At 38.9% G+C, this 21,982-nt stretch overlaps 1 protein-coding gene across 2 annotated transcripts in view; it reads left to right on the forward strand.

The window, feature by feature from the left end:
• Positions 1 to 315: 315 nt before the first annotated feature.
• Positions 316 to 21,982, forward strand: part of SAMD13 (sterile alpha motif domain containing 13) — a 57,139-nt gene continuing 35,472 nt past the window's right edge. The window contains exons 1-2 of one of the 2 annotated variants that reach the window (XM_062191632.1): positions 316 to 448; positions 3,978 to 4,062. In XM_062191632.1, the coding sequence (XP_062047616.1) occupies positions 4,010 to 4,062 (53 nt within the window). In that variant the 5' untranslated portion in view covers positions 316 to 448; positions 3,978 to 4,009. Of the gene's footprint in view, positions 449 to 2,491; positions 2,577 to 3,977; positions 4,063 to 21,982 lie in introns of those variants that run through there. The other variant, XM_062191631.1, reaches the window with a different exon arrangement.

Consider the following 21,982-nt stretch of genomic DNA (forward strand, 5'->3'; position numbering starts at 1 on the left):
AGCACAAACTCTCTCTCCTGCAAAGTCGTGGCCAGAAACTTTGCCCGAGTGTTGCGGCGCCGCCCACTCCGGGCTACCCCTCGCGTTCCCCGAGACGCCCTTCGGGGTGCGGGGAGTTCGGGCAGGGGCGGGCGGCTCCTGTGGGACGGCGCTGCCCGGGGCCGCAACGGTGTTTTAAAAAACACAAAACGAAACAAAAAAATCAAAGGCAACAGTCTCCCGCCCTTCCTGACCCGCCTCCCCGCCTCCGGGGGAACCTGACGCTTGAGGTCTACAGGTCAATGCCGCACTTGCCGTCCTGTGCTGGATCGCAGGGCGTCTTGTGCTCCCCACCCCTCATACACTGCAGTGTCACTGCACGACCGACAGCCACTCACAGCACACACGTGACACCCACACAGCTCTGTGCCCCGCGGGGAAGAGGCTCCATGTGGACCGTTTGCGTTGGGTGAGGAGGGAGTGGGTGAGTGCTGGTGTATGTGTTTGTATTCACAAATGGCAACTTATTATCAAAGTCAGAACTAGCTGGAGAGTGGAACCTCCTGTAGTCAGAATGTAGTGGCCTTTGGGGCTTATTTTTTATAAAATGGGAGTGATTTACATCACCATACACTGGCTCAACACAAACTTGTGATCACAGCAGGCGAGGTGGAAGGGGATATCCTCTTCTCTGTGTAGGAAGAACTGCTTGGCAAAGCTTCACGGGAGCCCACCTCCTGTGATGTCTAAGGAGTGGTGGGGTGGAACTACCTTTCCTTTGCCCCCGTTGCTCGGTGAGAGAATGTGGTGAGCTGAACGTGTATTTGTTCTGAGCAATGCCTCCTTCCTCCTTCCCCTCCCTCTGCCCAGAGCACTCACAGTCCAGGTCTCCCATTGCCCCCCACCCCCACCCCCCGTTCCATTTGGATTTGGTTGAAGGTTAATTCAGAAAATTCAGATTAAGTCCAAACACTTTATGGAATCTATTGGTGAAAGAGCTCTTTATTCCCCTAAGGGGCCATGGTTTTTGATCCACTGCGGTGAACGTCCTATGCTCAAAACATGGCACTCAATTTATAAACACTTAGAATGGGTCCCCGAGTTATTGTTGTTTGGGGGCAATGGCAAAGATGGTTAGAGAGAACACTTGAAGTCCTTCCCAGCCATGATCTTTCAGGAAGTCCATTTCTGATACCATTCTTGAAGTAAGTTGAAAGAAAAAGAAATTGACTTTGAAATTCGGGTTCCAAATTTATAATCTAGTGCCCTTCAAGATTACAGTAGAAAAAGGGGCAGGCAGCTTGCAGCTCAGTTCTGCCCCAAATCTACACATTATTACAGCAGTGGCAGTTAAGATTTTATAGGTTCCTGGGGAAACCTGTATTCTCAGTGCGATGTTGACTGGTTTTGTTGCTGCCTTGACCTAGAAGTGTGCAAATGGTGGTGGGTGTTTATTTCAGTGAAGAGGAGACCCCTCTGTGTTTTCAGTGTGTGCACAGAGCAGTTAATGGGCAGGAATGTTGTTCCTCCAGCAGTGGTTCCCAGCCAAGCACAGTTGCTGAGGTTGACCAGGGCAATTGAAAAGAACTTGCCTAACCTCCTCCCAGTTTCCTTAATTGTTGATTTAAGGTGGTGGTTGGGAGACACTGAATTTAGGAGTTGGCACCCCATCATCTTATTCATATGTAACTCATACAGTCCCAGGTGCTCAATAGGTTGTAAAAGTTGGCTGAATATGTTGAATTATGCGTTATGTGCAACTGGGATAAACAGAATTAAGCCTACCAGAACTAATTGTTTTTGTTTTGTAGAGTAATGTTTTGTTTATTTCAGTTTGAATTTTGACTGGCTTCACTGGGTAGGATGAATGCCAAAATGAAGGAATGTGGGCGTTTTCAGGAGATCTGGTCATCTATTTTGCATCCTCTCTGAAATATGTTACTTCCTGCATAATGAAGTGAAAGGATTTGCTGCTGGGCAGTGCTTTCCTTATTCTCACAAAGAGATTACTAAAAGCCAGCCCTGGGAACTTTGTCGACGAAGCTCTATTAGGGAAAAAGAGTGACACAGAACTGCAGCTTCTGAGTGGTCACTGCTTGTAGCCTCTAAGCACTGCCTTCGTCTCTCTTTTTAGCGTATTTTTCCCATAGGGGAGAAAAAGAAATAGTTTGAAACGTGACATTCATGCTCAGAAAAACACCAGAGACGTATGCAGCAACAATAAAGGGGAGGGAGATAATAAAAGGCTATTGAGACAGTTTGTTTTCCTTTGTACAAGACAGGTGTGCTGAGAATTCTGCAGTTTTAGACTTGTGATTCATTCTCTTCCACTAATTGTGCTGAAGGTAGTTAGCAAAAGTGAACGGGCACACTGTAGCTTTAAAAAGTCAGCCATGAACCAGAAGGCAGTTGGTGCAGCTTGTGTGTGATTCCTAACGTCATGTTGGCTGCGAGCCAGCCTGGTTTTATTTCACTGTGTCAAATTGTACCTCCTTATTGAATTCCTTTGCCAGCCTACTTTGTGAAAGAAAACATTGGGGTTTCTTTGGCTGTTCTTGATAAGCCTATAAAAAATGATATGTTTTAGTTGCTTATAGGTAGGTTTTCTTTTTACTCTTCCACAAAAAAGGGAAAGAATAGTAATAATAATAAGGCAACGTGTAGTGTGATGTTGCAGAGTATCAATGTGAGTGTTTTGTTTTGTTTTGTTTTGTTTTCTGAGATGCTTAGAAAATGGTGAATGTGTAACAGTTTCCAACTGATGTGAAATCATTCTGGTAGCGTGGAGCAGCAGCACTCTGTTCCTGTCTACTCTGTAACGGAGTGTGAACGGATGCTAATATCTATATGTGTATTAAATGTTGGCTTTCTCTAGCAATTATTTAAGTGGCTTAGCAACTGGAAGTTTGTGTGTGTGTGTGTGTGTGTGTTTCAAGAGTAAAGATTAGCCCACACTTAACAGTGTTATTTGCTAATCATCTACTTCTCTAACAGTGATAAAATCTTGTGAATATACTAAATGATGCACTTGCCGTTTCGGAGTAATCCCTAGAGAAGGAGTGCCGAAGTATAAAGTGATTTGAGAGAAAATGTCTTTAATTTATGGCTTCAGCTGGATAACAGCAAACACGTTTCAGGACTAGTTTTTGTTTGTTTTGTTTGTTTTTCTTAAAGCAGTTTTTTCATAACGTTTTCATCTTGCTAATTGCATATTGATTGTAGAGGGCTTTTATTTTATCACAGGATTTTAATTTTTTTTCCCTCATCCTACTAAACAAAAAGAGTGATGGATGCTACTATATCTCCTTAAATATTTTGATGATTTTACATAAATATAATGAGCTGCCTGGGCTCACTTACACACACACACACACACACACAGAGCACCACCTTTCCGTACTAGGGCTGGCTGGCGTGTTTGTGACCTTCCTGCATTAACACAGCATGGCCATCTCATAGATGGGGTTTTTGAGTCTTTGCTTGTGAATATGTGAGGTAGGGGAATACTTGCTGACAAAAGCTTTAAGTGCCCTTCTGCATTGCAATGAAAAAAACGTAGAAGCCTGAGAAGTAGGGGGAAAAATACAATAAGGAAAGAAAAAATCACAGCCCATGGTGGGAGGGGGAGGAGATCCAGGATTGTTTTTCTCTACTTTGACTCGATTCTGAGTTGCAATGTCTTAAGTGCAAGCTTGGCACCCGGTGGAAGCTGTGCCAGTTCACACAGCACTTGTTTTGAAGGAGGATTCAGTTTCATTTGCAAATGCTTATTGTCAGGGCAGGCAGTGCCAGTACAGATGAAAGCACCCCAATCCGTCTCCTCCAGTCCTTTAGGTTTAATCACATCTCTCCAATCGCTGAGGGAACTGGGGGTTTAAACAAACAGACGTGAACTGGTGTGAAGCTGTAAAAGGGACCATTATGTTTCCGATTCAGAATATCTATTCTTCTCTCACTTTCTAAGAATTAAACACAAGCTTTTCTCCCTTATTGATTAGTTGCTGAAGTAAAGGAACCCTGCAGCCTTCCCATGCTATCTGTTGACATGGAAAACAAGGAAAATGGCTCTGTCGGTGTGAAAAAGTAAGTGAAGCTGGCTTTGAGTTCTGCCTCTGCAGACCACAGAGGGACTTGGTTTCTATTTTAGTACTTTTTGTTTAGCTACTAAAATACAGTTTGGGGGTTGTCTTGGTTTGTCTACACTCGCCACCAGCCTCACTTCTCCCCCTAACCCCACCCAGTTGCCTTTTTCTGTCTTCCATTTCCAAGACATCGATGACTCAGACATCAGAATGTGCCTGAAAGGTGAGCGTTATCAGGCTTTGGAGCAAGGGTGGCTGAAGATTTCAGCCCTGCATTCTGTTTATTGAAACAAAAACTCAGAGCAACCTAGCCTGTGCCTTCCAAGACCTTATGCTACTAGAGTGGGGACAGAAAATGGAGTTTGAGTTTTTTTTTTTTTTTTTTTTTTAATAAAATCACTTCTCACTATCCAAACTGAGAGCTATAGTAAAGGAATGGAAAAGCTTCAGTAGGAATACTAAGTTTAACAACTTCCCTATTGTGATGTTATGAGCTGTTTGTTGAATGTGAAATGTTTCATGATGTTCCATTTTAACGTGTGTTATCATATTTGAAACCTCTGATAATATTCGTATTTGTTGTATAAGAGTTATATGCTTGGTTCTTTTAAATAGAAAATTTTATTGCATTACGTAGCATAGTACTCTGAAACAGAGCAAAAAGCCAACTTCCAAGAAGTCTGTGAGGATATTAAAGAAATGTGTATTCTCATTTAGGAGTTATAGCTAAGCTATAATCACTGTGATTACAAGGAGAAAGTAAGTACCAAGAGAGTGTTATCTGTTTCATTTTTTTCTGTGTCATTTAGTTTAAACTTGCTGTAAACTTGAGCTTTGGAAGAAACTAATTAAATGTAATCCGTAGAAACTGTGATATTTAAATGAGACAATGTGCTATATGTTCATGAATAGAAGGTATAGTTTGCTTCACAGCAAAGTTACATTAAAATTGACTTAATAAAATCAAGTTTTTAAAATTCTTGAGTGATTTATATGTCAGTGCGATTTTTTTTTTTTTCTCAAAGGGTTTCACGTTTGGAAGTTTCATTTGTTCTTTGGTGCAGGGTTTAGGGTGCTGCCCCTCTCACATTCTTGCAGTTTGGTATAGGTAGTTGTAAGAGGAATGGAAGAAATGGATGTTTATATGTGAGCTAATCCGGGCTGTGTGACAGTACTTTCTGCAGTGATGGAAATGTTCTGTACTTGGCGTTTTCCAAAACGGTAGCCGCAGGTCTGTGAGCTATTAAGGACTTGAAATGTGTCTAGTGTAACTGAAAAACTGAACTGTTAATTTTACTTAAATGTTTTTAAGATCTATCCATTTATTCATTCATTTGTTTATTTATTTTGTATTCCAAAGTCAGAGAAGGAGATGCAGAAGGAGAGAGAGAGAGAGAGAGAGAGAGAGATCTCCCATCCTCTGATTTACTCCCCAAATGGCTACAACAGCTGGGGCTGGGCCAGGATGAAACCAGGAGCCAGGAGCTTAATCTGGGACTCCCATGTGGGTGCAGGGGCCAAGGACTTGGGTCATCCTCTGCTGCTTTCCCTGAAGCATTAGCAGTGAGCTGATTGGAAGTGGAGCAGCCGGAACTTGAACCAGCACCCATATGGGATGCTGGAACTGGTAGGCGGCAGCTTTACCCACTGTGCCACAAGCGCCAGCCCCCAATTTTACTTTAATCCACTTTAAAATGAACAGCTTTATTGTAGTATAATGACCATATAATAAATTGCATGTGTTTAGAGTATAAAATTTGGTAATTCACATATTTGTGTATACCTGTGTAATTGTGGCCACAATTAAGATAGTGAACATATCCATCACCCCCAAGTTTGCTTATAACTGCTTGTAATCTCTCCATCTCCTTTCCTGCCTGCACATCCCTAAGCATCCATTGATGTGCTGTCACTGTAGCCTGCTTTTTCTAGATTTTTATATAAGTGGACACATAATTATGTATATATATATATGCTTATGTTTATTATACACACAAACAAACAGAGCTTCAGAAACATCATGGAAAATGAAAATTAAAAGCTATTATGCATTTCGTGACTTTTTGAAGCCCCTCATGTGTATGTATATGTGGCCTGGTGTCCTTCAGTTAGCAAAATTAATTTGAGATTTACCTATGTTATTACTTAGTTCATAACTTTTTATTACTGAGTGATTTTCCATTGTAGAAAGGAATATACCACAATTTGTTTACTGTTTATCCATCCGCATGATGATAGTCATTTGGATTGTCTCCATTTTTTAGCCATTACAACTAAAGCTGCTGTGATAGTCATGTGCAAGTCTCTGTGTAGACATATGTTTTCATTTTTTCCCCATAAATACTGAGGGATGGAATTGGCTGGGCTGAATGGTAGGTGCATGCTTACTTTTTAAGAAACTGCCAAGCCATTTTTCAAACTAGTTGTCCCATTTCCATTCCCTACATCGGTGTTCCAGTGCTCTAGTCGTTACATGCCCTCACATATTTGGTGCGAGCAATCCTTTTCATATTAGACATTATATTGCATGTGGTTTTAATTTTCATTTTCTTTGTACTAGCAATATTGAACATCTGTTTGTATGCTTATTTATCATCCCTGCATCTTCTTAGCCAAAGTCTTGTTCAACTCTTTTGCTCTCAGTTTTGTTGGGTTAGTTTTTTCCATGTTTGTCATGTAGAGTTTTTTTTATATATATTGTGAATACAAGTCTTTTATCATATAGATGAGTTGAGAATATATTCCTCTGCATGTGGCTTATCTTTTCATTCTCTCTGTAGTGTTCTTCAAAGTGCAGAAGTTTTTAAATTTTGATGAAGTCCCACTTAACAACTTTTTCTTTTATGGTTAATGCTTTTGGTGTCATATCTAAGAAAATTTTGCCTAACCCAAGGTCACAATGGTTATCTTCTAAAGTTTTGTAATTTTAGGACTTAGCACTATGACTTTTCAGTTAATTTTTGTTAGGTAAGCATTGAAGTTTTTTGTTTTTTGTTTTTGGTGTGGTGATAATGGTGTTTGGTTTGTTTGTTTTTTGCCTATGGATATCCAATTTTCCCAGCACCATTGGATCAAACATGTTACAACTTTGTTGAAAATAATCAGTCATATATGTATGAATTTATTTTTAGACTTTATTATGGTCCATTGATGTTTTTGCATACACTTATGCCAACACAACACCGTTTTGATAACTGTGGCTTTGAAAACTGTAGCCTAAAACCAGGAATTGTTTGCCATCTAACATTTTCTTTTTAAGGTTATTTTTGGCTCTTTGCTTTCCATATGGATTCTAGAATCAACTCATCAGTCATCAGTTTCCACCAAAAATTAAAAGCATGATGGCATTTCAGTTGGCGTTGACATATTTCAATTTGGAAAGACTTTAAATTTTTTTTTTAAGATTTATTTATTTATTTATTTGAAAGAGTTACACACAGAGAGAAGGAGAGGCAGAGAGAGAAAGAGAGGTCTTCCATCTGCTTGTTCTCTCCCCAGTTGGCCACAATGGCGGGAGCTGCACCAATCTGAAGCCAGGAGCCAGGAGCCTCTTCTGGGTCTCACATGCGGGTGCAGGGGCCCAAGGACTTGGGCCATTTGGGCTTTCCCAAGCCAAGGCAAAGAGCTAGATGGGAAGTGGAGCAGCTGGGACTCGAACCAGTGTCCATATGGGATGCCAGCATTTCAGGTGGTAGCTTTACCCTCTACACTACATTTGTCTTCCAACAAATGAACACAGTATATTTCTCCATTTAGTTAAATCTTTAATTTCACTCAGTGATTTTGTATAGCTTTCAGTATTCAAGTCTTGCATGTTTTTGTCAGATGTATTCCTAGACAGATATCATGTTTGTGATGCTGTTACAGGTAGCACTTCTTTTTAAATTTGAATTTCTAATTGTTCATTGCTAGTGTATAGAAATGCAGTTGAATTTTGTCTGTAGATCTGTAGCTTACAGTCTTGCTAAACTCAGTTGTGACATTTTGTAGATCTTTTTATAAATATGGACAGTTATGTCTTGTGAATAAAGGCAGTTTTACCTCTATTTTCCCTATCTGAACGCATTTTATTTCTTTTCCTTTCCTATTGCACTAAGTCGAATCTCCAGTAAAAAGCTGACAACAGGGATGAAAACAGGCATCCTTGATTTGTACCTCATCTTCATCTTTTTATCCTTGTTCTTTGGTATCTATGTGGGCTTTTTTTTTTCTGTCACCTTAAAATGTTTTCTTTATGATTGGTGTTTGAAGCAATTTGATTATGAGACTTAGTGTGTGATTTTCTTTGTTCCCTGTGATGAGTATTTGTGTTTTATTTCTGAGATCTGTGTGTGGGCCTAGTTTTCATTAAATCTGTATTTTTCATTTCAGACAATTGTAGTTTTCATCTCTAGAACTTCAGCTTGAGTGTTTTAAATATATGTCTTCAATATTACTATTTAAATATTCAATATTTCCTCTAGCTTATTTTTTTAAAGAATTATTTATTTGAAAGAGAGAGGGGCCAGTGCTGTGGTGCAGTGGGTTAAGGCCCTGGCCTGAAGCGCCGGCATCCCATATGGGCACTGGTTCTAGTCCTGGTTGTTCCTCTTCCAATCCAGCTCTCTGCTATGGCCTGGGAAAGCAGTAGAAGAAGGCCCAAGTCCTTGGGCCCCTGCACCCACGTGAGAGACCTGGAAGAAGCTCCTGGCTCCTGGCTTCGGATCATCACAGCTCCGGCCCTTGCAGCCATCTGGGGAGTGAACCAGCAGATGGAAGACCTCTCTCTCTCCAACTCTGTCTTTTAAATAAATAAAATAAATCTTTAAAAAAGAAAGAAAGAGAGAGAGGCGGCGAGAAAGAGAGAGAAAGAGAGATCTTCCATCTTCCATTTGGGTTTACTCCCCAAGTGGCTGCAAAGGCCGAGGCTGGGCCATACTGAAGCCAGGAGCCTGGAACTCCACTCAAGTCTCCCACATTGGTGGCAGGGGTCCAAGGACTTAAGCTGTCTTCCCCTGCCTTCCCAGGCACATTAGCTGGGAGTTGGATTGGAAGTGGGACAGCCAGGATTTCAGTTAGCACTTCATTATGGGATGCTGGTATCCTACATGACAACTTAACCCACTGTGCCACAATGCATCTAGCTTAAAATATAGCCATTGTTAGCACACGCATCAGCAAACTATATCCCACAAGTCAAATCTGGTTGACTGCCTATTTTTGTAAATAAAATTTTATTGACACAGTCATTAAAAAAATATAGCCGTAATAACTGTTATTTCAATGTCCTTATCTACTAATGCTATCTTTCATATCATTTCTTAATTTCCATTGACTGATTTTTTTTTCATTATGTATTATATTTTCCTGCTTTTTTTGCATGCCAGCTAATTTTTTATTGAATGCCAGACATTGTGATTTTTTACCTTGTTGAATGCTGGATATTTTTTGTATTCTCATAAATATGCTCAATCTTTATCCTAGAAGGGCCTTAAGTTACTTGGAAAGAGTTTGTTCCTTTCAAGTTTTGCTTTTTAAGTTTGGTTAGGCAGGACCAGAGCTGCGTTTAGTCTAAGGTATTGATTTTTGCTCTTATACTGAGGTAAGATCCTTCTTTGTACTGTAACCAGTGCTCCTCAGTTATGAGATTTTCCTCTCTGCAGGTGGAGAAAAGTACTTTATCTACCCCTACATGATCTTCAAAGATTGTTCCCACTAATCTGTTTGGGTCATTCTTCCCCAGACTCAAGTGGTTTCTTGCATGCCAGTGCTAATGAAGACCATGCTGAGCACTGGAGGGAACCCTCTGCAGACACCCAGAGTTCTTCCACTGTGCAGCTCTTTCCTCTGTAGAATTGCCCTGTACACAGCCTAAAAACCCCCAGGCAGTGAATGCAAAGGCTTTGCCTTTCTAGTTTTCTCTCTCTCAGTAATCACCATCCTTTATTGCCTGTGACCAACCATTTTGAGTGACACTATTTTCCTATGTTTTGTCTTGGTGGTTTTTTTTTTTTTTTCCCCAGTGTTTTTAAGCAGAAGGATAACTTTTACTCCATCTTTATTGGAAATAGAAGGTCCGGTTAATTTGCGTGCCCACAGAAGACACACATTGAACAGGGCAGAGATAAATTTTAATGCAGAATCCCCAAAAGCCTAAACTGCAAGGTCTAAAGGCTGTTTTGTGGAGGGGCTGTCAGCGTTGTAGGGTGTTTAGCGGTGTCCTTGGCCTTTTCCAACCAGATATAATGGTACTCCTCTCCAGTTAAGACAATCAGAAACATCTCCAGATGTTGCTGAATGTTCCCTAAGGAACAAAACCATTCCCAGCTGAGAACCACTGCTGTAAACTAATCTCCACCTAAGGAAAGTATGACAACAGATTGGCCTTTAATTTGTAGTGGTCACTTCTGCAAAAGGCTCCTAAAAGGCAATGAAGTTTTAAATATTTCAGTTGACAGTTTCCTCTGTCTTCTATCTTTTGCCTCTTACTTTATAGATCATAGAAGAGAAAGGGAAAGAGGGGAAGAATGAAGCAAATGTGATAAGATATTAATATTTGGGGGAATTTGAGTGACGTTTACATGGGAGTTTTGTACTATTCTTGCAAGTTTTCTATGAGTCTGGGACTTTTAAAAACTAAAGCCACTTTATTAGTGCGGAGACTAAATTATTGCTGCCTAGGAAAGAAGGAATATTCCTGCCTAGACTTGGGAACAGGGGGGGGATTAAGCATGGCCTTGCAAAGGTAAGATCTTTTGACTTTTAATTAAGACTTAGGCTCAGAGGTTAGATTTCACCTTGCTTTTGTTTCTTAATTAGCAGGAGAACGTGTAATAAATCACTTAATGTTTCTTATCTTATTTGTGAAGATTAAAAGAAAGCACTTGAATGTATTCGAGTGATATAGCAGTGATATTCTTTATTTTCCAATACAGAAAGCATCAGAGTGCCTACCATGAGCCATGCCTTGTGTAAACAGTCCTTGCAAATATTATCTCATTTAATCACTGCTACATGTGATATGGTAAATATATTGCAAGTAAGTAAATGGGAGCATAGAAATATAATTGAAAATTATATGATAAAGTGGCAAACCTCAGGTTTGAACCCAGCTCTTCTGACTCCAAAATGTAACTCTTTCATTTTCTCCTACAACTTCTATAACTATCCTCACTCCGTTCTATAAACTGAGATAGATCTGGTTTTAGGCAGTTGTGGGGCAGGCTTTTTCCAGGGCTGCATTGTGTATTCTTACATTGTTTCTGTAAGACAAGGAGCAGATGATTGAAACTTTTGAGGCCTTGTGATTCGTCAGACTTGTGGACCTAAGTAACTGTGAAGAGATAATAAGCTTGACAGTTTTAAACAAACATCTTCCTTTCATTCATGCATTCCACTGAGGTGTCTAAAGTAGATGTTTGTCCAGATCTCTCTCGTTCTGCATCTTATGGGTCACTCTGATTTTGGTATGACCATCACCAAGGCTTAGATTCTACTTGAACTCATTCAGAAAGGAAAAAATAATTGGATTTTGTATTTTATGTTCAGGGTCTTTAACAGTAATAATCAACAAAGCAATAATAAAAGCACAAACAGAAAATACCATTAAAACTGGTCACAGGGGCAATAGAGGGTAATGCTGCTGCCCGTGACACTGGCATCCCATATGGGTGCTGGTATGTGGTGCTGGTATGTGACTCCACTTCCAATCCAGCTCCCTGCTAATGCCCTGGAAAAAACAGTGGAAGATGGCTTAAGTGCATGGACCCCTGCCACCCATGTGGGAGACCCAGAAGAAGCTCCTGACTCCTGACTTTGGCCTGGCCTAGTGCTGGATGCTTTGGCCATCTAGCAAGTGAACCAACAGATGGAAGATGTCTCTCTCTCTCTCTCTTTCAAAATAAATAAATAAATCTTTTTTTAAATGATCATGGCATGAGCAAACATTCCATAGAAGAGGAAATATATATGGCTAATTAATAATTGAACACATTTTCAGTATCATTAGTGACCAAGAAAATTCAAATCAGATCACAGTGACCTATCCATGCACAAGGCAACATTCTAAAAATGTGAACCAACTATTACAGGAGATATGGATTTATAGGATATAGTTCTGGTGAGAGTATAAATTGCTATAGCAACTTTGGAAAATATTTTTTCTAGTGTCAAACAAATATAACTCAGCAATCCATTTTCTGGATATATAAGTATATTAGTTCTGCCCAATAAAAATAAAACCTGAGTCATACATGTAGCTTCTAATATTCCTAGTAGTTATATTTAAGCAAGTGATATAAATTTTAATAATATATTTTATTTAACTTCATATGTCAAAAATGTTAGTTTAACATATAATCAGTATAAGACTTTTTTTTAAAAGACAAAGATTTATTTATTTATCTGAAAGGCAGAATTAGAGAAAGAGAGGGAGAGATGGAGACATCTTTCATCCACTGGTTCACTCCCCAAATGACCAGGAGCCAGGATCTTCTTGCGGGTCTCCCATGTGGGTGCAGAGGTCCAAGAATTTGGGCTATCTTCCATTGCTTTCCCAGGCACATCAGCAGGGTGCTGGATCAGAAATGGAGCAGCTGGAACTTGAACCAGTGCCCGTATGGGATGCCGGTGCTGGAGGTGATGGCTTTACCGACTATGCTACACTGTCAGCCCCAGTGTTAGACTTTAATGAAATATTTTACATTTTTTGATACTAGATTTTCTAAATCTGTTGTGTATTTTACACTTACTATATATCTTCATTTGGACACAAATTTTCTTTGGGAATACTTGATCTTCAGTTAGATTCCATAAAAATAAAAGTTGAAAAAGTAGAAAGAGATACCCAAATAATTCCAAACATATTTAAAAGTTTTCTATTAACTGGATCAAGAACTCAAAAAAAAAATTTCTTGTAATATTTGTGTCCACATTGACACAACTGGTTTATCTCAATCTGATTTGTAAACAAAAGCTTATTGACTTCAAAACTACATCTGTCCAAGTTAGGTAAACTTAGTAATGCTCATATCAATGCAGTGTTGTTAAAATTGAATTCAAAGTACTAATGTGTAAACTGATGAGCCACTGTTAGTGTATCAGTGTCAATAAACCATTATTCAAATTTTCTTGGAGTTTGTTCTTAGAAAAATGTCTACAACTATTGTATTCGTAAGAGCTACAGTTTCAACATAAAAGTTTTCTAATCGATTAGGTTACAAAGCAGCTTTAACTTTCACTAGAACTTCAAATTTAGTTCATTCATATGCAATGTGGAATCAGTGAGAAAATATAAATTACTCTGCCATATTTGTCTTTAATTCTTAAATATTTGGTAAGCATTTTTGTATCAATAAAATCTTCAACTTGCCATAATAGTACAATAAAACTTTTCCATGACTTGCCCAATATGTTTAGCATATTGATCATTAAATTGGTCAGAAATAAATCATTACATCCAGAGTCTTATATTTCACCTAACAGTTCCATTAACTGGCATTGATCTATTGCATTTGTAAATATGTAATGAACAATTTTACAGTGGTATTTATAATACTTTTCAAGAATCTTCAGAAAACTGAACCTAGATATCAAACAGTGGCATGAAATAATAGGAGAAACATTGTTCTTTGGTCTTGAAATTACAATAAGCCCACGTTTTTTAAAACCTAAACATGGCTGAAAACTGTCCATCAGGCTAGAATTTGATCTTTTTTAAAATCTAGCTGAAATTCATCTTTGACAAATGTAAAAGACTTAAAAATATCTAAACCATGAGTTCAGTCTCTCAGGCTGTAAATTGACATTTCTTCAAATTTGGAAGTTTTTCAAGATAAAGCATACCTCAAGTGTTAATTGGGCAATGTCTTTTATGTTACACTTTCATCTAAAACTAAAAAATACTTGTGGTTTTTCAGATTTTCAATCAGTTGGTCTTAGGTCTATTTTATTCTTCAGGTGATTCTTTGGTGGCTTGATTGGAAAAATCTATCACTTCTGAAGTGCCTTTTTAGTCTTTTCTCATAATATTCAAACAAAACTTAGGTAACTGAAATAACCATATGTACATTGGAAAATTGTTTTCTTTCATCTACAAGATTCTAAACTATATAACTGGACAAAATTATAAGCTCAGATTCTGTTCTAAATTGCTTTAAAATGTTTTGTTGGACATTTAATTTTGATTTCAGGTAACTAATTTCATCAGTTCTTTTTGCCTTTTGAGAAGGAACTTAACAAATTTGCTATGTATTTATTTGCTCAAAGTACCCATTTTGTGATCTTTACCCTGTTTACATGTTTTTATAGCATTTTTTTCCTTTGCTCCAACAGATTGTAGTTGCTACTCATCTTGAAATTTCCAACATATCTTCTTCCTCTCCCTCTTTTTCCTTTCTATTCTGTAAGTAGTTTCTGTGTCTCTTCTCAATTCTGCCTCCTTTTTAAATTTTAAAATTTGTTTATACTTATGTTTGACTAAAACATTCAATTATGTGAAAATTAGAATGTCAATAATTTCAATTTAATTACCAGTTACATTAATTGGTAATTACAAAAGGACCTGAAAATATTGAGCAAACACTTTACAGTGTTACCTGAATGAACAGGGAGAAGTCGCTTGAACTGAATCAATCTATTGATACCAGCTAGATGATGTAAAATACTGGGGAGGATACATAAACCTGATATGAAAAATTCAGTTCAATATTAGTATCCTATGGGATGGAACAACTAAAGTGAAATACAGTGTAATGAAATAATGAAGTTGTGTTAAAAAAAGATATTTTATACTGTTTCAAGTTAAAGTTTTTATTTGTACTAAATAAAATTAAAAATTCAGCTCCTCATTCAAATTTTAAACACTCAATAGCCACGTTACCAGTGGCTACTATGTTGATAACAGGAACATACCCAAGAGAAACTCTTGTACATGTACACCAGGAGAAAGGTTAAATGGACATGCTATTGAGGATGAGGATTACCCCAGATGGGAAGGGCAGGGCTGAACACCTGAGCCATATAGATAGATGTAGTTATTGCCAAGATTATAGCTTTTAGTTTGCTGGTGGGTTCAAAATAGCTAGTAAAATAGCTAGTAGAATAAATAATAGGAGGCCATCTTAATAATTTAGAATGTGGCCAGCGCCGCAGCTTACTAGGCTAATCCTCCACCTGCGGCACCGGCACCCCGGGTTCTAGTCCCGGTTGGGGCGCTAGATTCTGTCCCGGTTGCTCCTCTTCCAGTCCAGCTCTCTGCTATGGCCCGGGAAGGCAGTGGAGGATGGCCCAAGTGGTTGGGCCCTGCGCCCGCTTGGGAGACCAGGAGAAGCACCTGGCTCCTGGCTTCAGATTGGCGCAGCGCGCTGGCTGTAGTGGCCATTAGGGGAGTGAACCAACAGAAGGAAGACTTTTCTCTCTTTCTCTCTCTCCCACTAACTCTGCCTGTCAAAAAAAAAAAAAAAAAAAAAAAAAAAAAAGTTGTGACTTTGTATAAAATAATGTTGTACAGGCACTCCCCAACAAGGCAAATGGGATAGGTAAGGTCCACGGGTGATGAACACACTACAAGCACCTGTGAGTTCTGTCGAAGCAGGAACCGCTTTATTGAGGAAGTGTACAGGCTTATAAAGCTTATGAAAGACATGTACAGTAGGGGAGCCAATCAGCAAAAAGGTCACGCAGGCACAGGTGGACCACGCACAGGGGCATCTTAAGCAAAATATAGGGATCATGCACTGTCCACGTGTCTGGAACTAAAGTGGACCTATCCCTGCTGGTGGTCTGATCTTAGGTAGCTTAACCGTGGCAGCCGCAGACACGCCCCTCGAACATCTGACAGGCGCCATATTGTAATGGAGATTTTAGCCAATGCCCAACATATGCCTGTGTGGATGCATATATAAACATACATATACATATAAAACATACATATAAATAACCTTGTATTGAACAAATGAGTCTTAGTATTCTCTTTATGGTTTTCAGATGTGTAGATTTTAGATGAATTCTAATCTAAACCGTGACATACTCTTATCAGTGGAACATGACACACTATTATCATTGATTTATGTTAGCGTTTCTAGTAAATTCTAAAAAAAAAGTCTTAACTATTTTATATTTGTATGCCTATCTGTCCAAATCTCAAGTATTCAAAAGCAATATTTTTGTCATTCACTTGGTCTTACACCTTTTTTCTCATCAGCTAGTCTTTCTCCCCACTCCCTTCCCTTTCATCTTAAGATGGGAAGAGGAGCTGATATTCCCATGTGACAGATGCTTACAATAAGTCAGCAGCTTTTCAACAGGAAGCAATTTATCTACCCACCCACCCGCAGTGTGACCCTCCTCAGCACAGGAACTGCTGCAATAGAAAGTTCTCAGTAACAAAATTTAGCAAGGTCTTTCAGAGCAAGCTATTTCCTATTAATGCCATGTCTTTTTGCACATATTTATCTCAACACATTCTGCCTTTTTGTTTAGTGTGAGTGTGTTGTTTTATTATGAAAGAAAGACTTTTTTTTTAATTTGGGAGCTAATTCCTCTCATTTGTCTCATACTTTTTGTCTTGGTAATTAATGTTGTAATGTTTTAAACTAACTTTAAAATAATGCTAGCTTTTAAAATACCTTCCTCTGTCTCTCTCTCTCTCTCACACACACACACGCACATACACACACAAAGCTGGCTGTATACCTAATTAAACTAAACATTAAGTTAAAGAAATTATCATTTTTGCCTGTGTAAATTAGAGAAGAAGTAGATGGTAGAAGTAAAATATTAGGGTAGAGTTAGAAGTTATTACTAATAAAGTTTGGTACTTTTAGAATTTCAAAACTCTGATATCATTGTAGAATTATCAGATAACTTTTAATGTAACAATAATAAAACAATGGTTACTACTACTTCCTTTCAGAAGCCCAACCATACTTACAGATACTGCAATCCATATAATCACATCTTAATCTGTAAGGGAACCAGTCACATCTGGAATTCAATGAATAACCTCACAAGGTATCTGATTGCTTACCTGGAAACCTGGCCTGACTGGTTAGGGAAGGAGGACAGGAAAACTGATAAAACTAACTGTGCTCTGATTACTGGTTTCAGCTTTTGTTCACTTACTCCTAACCCTGTCTTCTTGTGGCATCATATAAATAACTAGTAATTCTTGGTTGTGTATTCTTTGAAAGCAAGGGGGGAATTTCTCTAGCTCCCTCAGTAGTTCCTGAGTCCTCTCTCTCCATCGTCCCACTCCTGTCTCTTCTATTCACCTTTTTGTTGTTGTTGTTTTTTAAAAGTTTTTATTTAATGAATGTATTTTTTCATAGATAAAACTTTAGGAATATAGAGGTTCTTTCCTCCATACCCACCCACCCACCCTCCCACCCTAACTCCGATCTCACCTCCCTTTCCCTCTCCCATCTCCTTAATTATGGTTCATTTTTAGTTTAAAGGACCAACTCCATATTAAGCACAGATTTCAACAGTTTGCACCCCCCCACACACACATCATATAGAGTACAGTTTGAGAACAAGATTTGCAGTCGATTCTCATAGTACAACTCATTAAGGACAGAGGTCATACATGGGGTGTAAGTGCACAATGACTTCTGTCGTTCCTTTAACAATTAACACTCTTATTTATGATGTCACTGATCACCCAAGTCTCTTCCCATGGGATGCCAAGGCTATGGAGGCCTTTTGTGACCATAGATTCCATCAGTATTTGGACATGGCCATAAGCAAAGTGGATGTTTTCTCCTCCCTTCAGAGAAAAGTACATCCTTCTTTGATGACCCTTTCTTTCCTCTGAGGTCTCACAGAGATCCTCCGTGAAGGATATTTTTTTGCCACAGAGTCTTGGCTTTCCATGCCTGAAATACTCTCATAGGCCTTTCTTCCAGACCAGGAATCCTTAAGCATTGATTCTGAGGTCATAGTGTTATTTACAGCGAATGTCATTCTAGGAATCTGCTGTGTGGACTGCTTCCCATATTGGACTTTTCTTCCTTTTTAATTCTATTATCATTACCATGCACTTGATGTTATTTATATGATCACTTTTACACTTAAACCTATCTATATGTTGACTTTAACATTTAATATGATCATTTTAACAGTTAAGATGGCATTTATACCACCGATTTTAATGGGTCTGGAGTCCCATGACAAGTTTTTAGGCTGTACCATTAGAAGTCAGTCTGTAGGACTGTATGCAGAACTATACTGCTTTACAGTTATAGACTACCTCCTCCCTCTTATTTCCCCTCTTATTTTTTACTGGGATCTTTTTCCAGTTGACTTAATATACATATGATTAACTCTATGTCACATAAAGAGTTCAACATATAGTATGAAGAGAGAAAAGAAAAAGAAAACAGAAAAAGGAAATACAAAATAAAAAGTAACAATAATAAACTGTCCCTCAACAGTCAGGTCAAGGACTATTCAAGTCATTGATTCTAAAAGTGTCAATTTCACTTCTATAGCTTTCATTTTAGAAGTGCTATTAATTCTCCCAAATCAGGGAGAACATATGATATTTGTCTCCTTGGGATTGCGTTATTTCACCAAGTATGAAGTTTTCCAGCTTGCTCCATGTTGTTGCAAATGACCGGATTTCATCATTTTTTACTGCTGTGTAGTATTCCATAGTATACATATCCCACAATTTCTTTATCCAGTCTTTGGTTGATGAACATTTAGGTTGATTCCATGTCTTAGCTATTGTAAATTGAGCTGCAGTAAACACAGATGTGCAGATAGGTCTTTTGCATACTGATTTAATTTCCCTTGGGTAAATTCCCAGGTTTGGGATGGCTGGGTCATATGATAGGTCTATATTCAGATTTTTGAGGTATCTCCATACGGTTTTCCATAGTCTGTTCCATCCACCTTTATCAGAGCCTACAATTGTCATGCTGTGACTCAATCCGAATCCAGTAATGAGATAGTTCTTGGGATGCGCTTCTTTGTAGGGAACAGCAATCTGAAGTGGAAGGTGATCACAATGGTCAAAGTTGTGTATTAAAAATAAGGGGAACTGCTGGCGCCGCGGCTCAATAGGCTAATCCTCCGCCTGCGGCGCTGGCACACCGGGTTCTAGTCCCAGTTGGGGCACAGGATTCTGTCCTGGTTGCTCCTCTTCCATTCCAGTCTCTGCTGTGGCCCGGGAGTGCAGTGGAGGATGGCCCAAGTGCTTGGGCCCTGCACCCGCATGGGAGACCAGGAGAAGCACCTGGCTCCTGGCTTCGGATCAGTGCAGTGTGCTGGCCGCAGTGGCCATTGGGGGGTGAACCAACGGAAAAAGGAAGACCTTTCTCTCTGTCTCTCTCACTGTCCACTCTGCCTGTCAAAAAAAAATAATAAATAAGAATTCAGAGGCACTTTAAATGATTAAATATTAAATGCCTCTTGACAGGAGAAGAAAATGGAAAGAAAGAAGCAAACTGAGCCAATAATTAAAACCTGAAAAATGACCTTTGTAATAAAGATATGATTTTGTAGCCCTCTGTGGATAATGTATAATGGGATAAATTAGTGCCAAGTGGTTTCTTTTTTTTTTTTTTCAATATAAGAACACTTAATATGAGATTGACATCTTTAAAAATTTTTAAGTATACAAATACAGTGTCACTATCTATAAGCATGATCTCCAGAATTTAGTAATCTAGGTCAGTGAGATTTTATACCACTTGATTAGCAACAGCTCCTCTTCCTCTTCTCCCAGACTGCCAACCACTGTTGCTTCAATGAGTTTATTTTGGATACCTCTCAGATTTGTCTTCTGTGACAGGCTTATTTCACTTAGCATAAATGCCCTCAAGGATTCATCCATGTTGTCGCCTATAAAAGAATCTCCATTTTTAAGGTTGAGTGATATTCCATTGTGTATGTAGACTGCATTTTTTTAACAATCCACTTATAAATTGATAGATATTTCAGTTGTTTCCACATCTTGGCTGTTGTGACTAGTACGGTCACAAAATGGGAGTGCTAAGATATCTTTGAGATTCTGATTTCAGTTCTTTTGGATGAATACCCTGAAGTAAGGCTGGTATCATATAGTCCTTCTATTTTTAATATTTGTACAGAGCTACATACTGTTTTCCATAATGGCTATACCATTTTTGCATTTCCACCAGCAGTATACAAAGATTCCAATTTACCTACATTGTTGCTAACATTTGTCATGTTGTTTTGATAATAGCGTCCTGACGGGTGTGAGTTGATATCTTATTGGGTTTCAATTTGCATTTCCCTGGTAAATCCTGACATTGAGCCTTTCTTCATGTACCTATTGGTCATTTGTGTGTCTTCTAATGAGAAAAATCTTCTATTCAAACCTTTAGGCCAATTTTTGTTAGGTTATTAGTTTGTTTTTATTTTTTTTGACAGGCAGAGTTAGACAGTGGGAGAGAGAGACAAAGAGAAACGTCTTCCTTTTTCCATTGGTTCACCCCTCAATGGCCACTGTGGCCGGCGCACCGCACTGATCTGAAGCCAGGAGCCAGGTGCTTCTCCTGGTCTCCCATGCGGGTGCAGGGCCTAAGGACTTGGGCCATTCTCCATTGCACTCCCAGGCCTCAGCAGAGAGCTGAACTGGAAGAGGGGCAACCAGGATAGAATCTGGTGCCCCGACCAGGACTAGAACCCAGGGTGCTGGCACCACAGGCAGAGGATTAGCCTAGTGAGCCATGGTGCCAGCCAGGTTATTAGTTTTTTTGCTGTTGAGTTATAAGGGTTCATTTTGTACTTCGCAACTTAGCCACTTATCAAATACAAGGTTTGAAACTTTTTTTTTTTTTTTTTTTTGACAGGCAGAGTGGACAGTGAGAGAGAGAGACAGAGAGAAAGGTCTTCCTTTTGCCGTTGGTTCACCCTCCAATGGCCGCCGCGGTTGGCGCGCTGCCACCGGCGCACTGCGCTGATCCGATGGCAGGAGCCAGGGCCTTATCCTGGTCTCCCATGGGGTGCAGGACCCAAGCACTTGGGCCATCCTCCACTGCACTCCCTGGCCACAGCAGAGAGCTGAACTGGAAGAGGGGCAACCGGGACAGAATCCAGTGCCCCGACTGGGACTAGAACCTGGTGTGCCGGCGCCGCAAGGCGGAGGATTAGCCTAGTGAGCCGTGGCGCCGGCGAGGTTTGAAACTTTTCTCCCATTCTATAGTTTGTCTTTTCATTCTATTGATTATTTCCTTTGCTGTGCAGAAGCTGTTTCATTTTATATAGTCCTACTTGTCTATATTTGTCTTTTTTGTTTGTTTTTTGGCTAGTGTGTTTGGTGTCATATCCATGAAATCACTCTCTTGAAATTTTTCCTCTATATTTTCTTCTAGGAATTTTATTGCTTCATGTCTAATATTTGAGTCTTTAATCCATTTTGTGTTGTATATAATATAAGATAGAAGTCCAATGTAATTCTTTTCTGTGTGGATACCAGGTTTTCCTAGCACCATTTATCAAAGAGACTAACTATTCCCCATTGTGTATTCTTGACACCCTGTCAAAGATCATTAGACCATAAATGATTTTATATGACTTATTTGAAGGTTTTCTGTTCTTTTCCAATGTTCTATATATTCTGTCTTTATCCCAGTACCATATTGTTTAAGTTACTGTAGCTGTATAATATATTTTTAAACCAGAAAATGTGATGCTCTAGCTTTATTCTTTTTCAATACTCTCTGGGCTATTTGAGTTCTTTTCTAGTTCTGTATTAGAAATTTTCTCTGTTTCTGTTAAAAAAAACTTTGGAATTTTGATAGAGATTACATTGAATGTGTGGATTGTTTTAGGTCATATGGACATTTTAACAATATTTGTTTAAGTCCTCCAATCCAAATATAGTGAAGTGTCTTTTCATTTGTTTGTGTCTTCTTCAATTTCTTTCATTGGTATTTTGTGATTTTTCAATATTCTTATTTAAAGTTATTCCT

Source organism: Lepus europaeus, chromosome 5 (assembly GCF_033115175.1).
Source record: "Lepus europaeus isolate LE1 chromosome 5, mLepTim1.pri, whole genome shotgun sequence".
Taxonomy (NCBI): domain Eukaryota; kingdom Metazoa; phylum Chordata; class Mammalia; order Lagomorpha; family Leporidae; genus Lepus; species Lepus europaeus.